Source organism: Pyxicephalus adspersus, unplaced genomic scaffold, assembly GCF_032062135.1.
Source record: "Pyxicephalus adspersus unplaced genomic scaffold, UCB_Pads_2.0 Sca7, whole genome shotgun sequence".
Lineage (NCBI taxonomy): Eukaryota > Metazoa > Chordata > Amphibia > Anura > Pyxicephalidae > Pyxicephalus > Pyxicephalus adspersus.
In genome coordinates, this window is record NW_027317014.1 from 8,305 (window position 1) to 10,807 (window position 2,503).

At 40.8% G+C, this 2,503-nt stretch overlaps 1 protein-coding gene across 2 annotated transcripts in view; it reads left to right on the forward strand.

Moving 5' to 3' along the window:
• The window catches only part of LOC140344778 (uncharacterized), a 4,619-nt gene extending 2,670 nt beyond the window's left edge, over nt 1-1,949 (forward strand). For both annotated transcript variants that reach the window (XM_072431988.1, XM_072431987.1), the window contains one exon: nt 1,854-1,949. In XM_072431988.1, coding sequence (XP_072288089.1) covers nt 1,854-1,892 — 39 coding nt within the window. In that variant the 3' untranslated portion in view covers nt 1,893-1,949. The remainder of the gene's footprint in view (nt 1-1,853) is intronic.
• Nucleotides 1,950-2,503: the final 554 nt, after the last annotated feature.

A 2,503-nucleotide genomic window follows, 5' to 3' on the forward strand; every position in this document is an offset into this window, starting at 1 on the left:
AACAGAAAGTACTGCAATGGTGAGGAGAGAGAAAGTGGGTAAATTTACAACAACCCAAGAAAGGGCCAACAAATATAACGAGAATATCTCTTGTTCAATGAGCATGGTGGCCTTCATGCTTGGGGTCTGGAGCCAATCAAGCATTCCGGGTAATAATGAAGCAAAGTGATCCAATTTAAAATCAAGCAAGCCAACCCACCATTCAATATGACCTTACACTAGGCTTGATGGTTAAGTTTTGGGCAAAGGTCTCCCAAACAATTTTATTAATCAATGACCAAGGAGAGTAAGAATAAAGAACTTGGTGGTATGATGGAAACAGCCTTAAAAGCAGAAAGCAATTTCAGAGTCCATCTTCAAACTCTTGATAAATCTTACCTATGGAGGACTTGTGGGTGGGTTGATGAATTGGAAGAATCTGCTAACCTGAAAATGTGACCCCTAGATCCCTTTCCCCTTTACAGATATAAGTTGGAGATAAAGTCTGCATACAGCTGAGAAATCACACGGCCGGCGTATCTGCTGCCCTGACAAAGACATTCTCATAAGAAGCCTGACATAGGAAATAGGTGGGGCAGCAAAGCTAGAAAATAGTGAAGCAGGGGGATTTCCAATAGCCCAAGTCAGAAAAAGGAGTAGCTGTACTAAACTGCTTAACTGAGAAACATAGATACCAGGCAAAAACCAAGAACTGAAGAGGGTGCGTTTCCCATTCAAAGTCTTCCTACTGTATGATATGGGTGGTGAGGAATCGGATATGTGATTTGATCTAACAACATAACACTGATGCACGCAGGCCACTTTTGTGATTGTGTTGACTAGGTCTAGTGGCGGTAGAAGCCACTGCACGGTCTAACATCACTGTCCCCCAAATGGTTGTGCAATCTGTGAAGTGTGCGTGCAACTGCCCTTATAGCAAGCATTTTACAGACCAGGGCACTGTCACAACCTCATACATATCACGATTACCCACATACATCTATACTAGAATCATTCCTATATACATATACTACATTCACCTTCTTTAAATTCAAATCTCTCTTTAAAAAAAAAACACATCTGACACCCTGACCTGACATCTAACATAAGGCTAGGGACCTTTCTTTTTTGCCAAGTGGCAGTTACTAGCAAACCCCAATGGGCTGAGCTGAAAATAGCTGTCACTTTGCTAGAAATAAGGGTCCTTAGTATGCTGTATGAGCTGAGCTGGGGGAATCGAGTCTTTTTAGTGATTTACTTTAAAGGGAATCTGTGTCTAGACACTATGGACACAATTTTAACAGATCATTCACAATCAGGAAATGATCTTTAAAACAAACCATCTCTCTCCAGCTGCTTGTAATGTGAAGTAATTCACCCTCAATGCTCGCAGCAGATACTCTGACACTGATGTCAAGTCAGTAGCTTTGTAGAAGTTTCCAGAAGCCCCTGTGTGCTCACATTACGGGCTGGCAGGCTGTCCATATACATATGAGAAAATTGCAGATTTTGTGCAAAGTAAAGGTAAAAACTGTTTGAATAACATTACTTAAACTTTTCTCGTCCTTTCAAAAACCAAATGCTGTAACATCAACTGGAAGCAGAAGGATTCTGTCTCCTTCACTGACTCCACATTCCTGCTTCAAAAAGAGGAAGACATCTCGGCAGTCATCCTCCCTGAATAAACAGAGAGAACCAAGTCCAGCGACACCATCATGTCATGCTTTGGGACATATATTGCCCTCTAGGCATTTTGCACTTTGTGCAAGGGAAATTAATCTCTTTAATAATCACTTTAAATTAAATACTAGAGAATTTGGGGTTGTGGGTGTATGTATTTTATTAACTTTGTTCTAACTCTCTTTCTTCAGCAGGTGGCACTGGTATCCCATCCCGTCAGTGACAAGCCATGAAGATGATGAGGAAAGAAAGTTGGCTGCAGAGTGATCCCATCAGTGCGCTGAGAGCACCAGGTGCTGCAAATGACAAACAGCCCCTTTACCACCAATCTATATGGCACCTTCCAGACAGACGTAAGAGTCCTATTATCATATACTTTCTCCTTTCATTATATATCCTATGTGCAGTTGTGGAGTCAGAGCAAAAGTGACATCACCGGTCATCACCTGGCTCTCATGACTCCTTACCTGCATGTCATATATGTGGTGATGCCGTGTGTTTGTATAACTATCCAGCTTTTTTTCTTTTATTTTTACACAGCAACATCTATTCTTTGTCATGGAAGTCTTGGCCAAAAGGAATCTGTTACACCCATTAATGAAGGTTGTTCCATTAGAAAAGGACTTTCTAAGGTAGGATTAATAACTGGTTTCTCTAGGGTTCAGGAATTTTGCAGACAATCAGAAACATGGTCGGGCTCTTGCAACCTGAAAGGTATATAATTTTGCTGAGTTTTGAATTTAAGTTGTTTTTGTGTTTTTGCTATATTTTGCAGATAATTGAGTTGTGTCAAAACTAGTTATATCCTCCTTATCAGTAGGTCAATATTTGCTCCATCCTTACC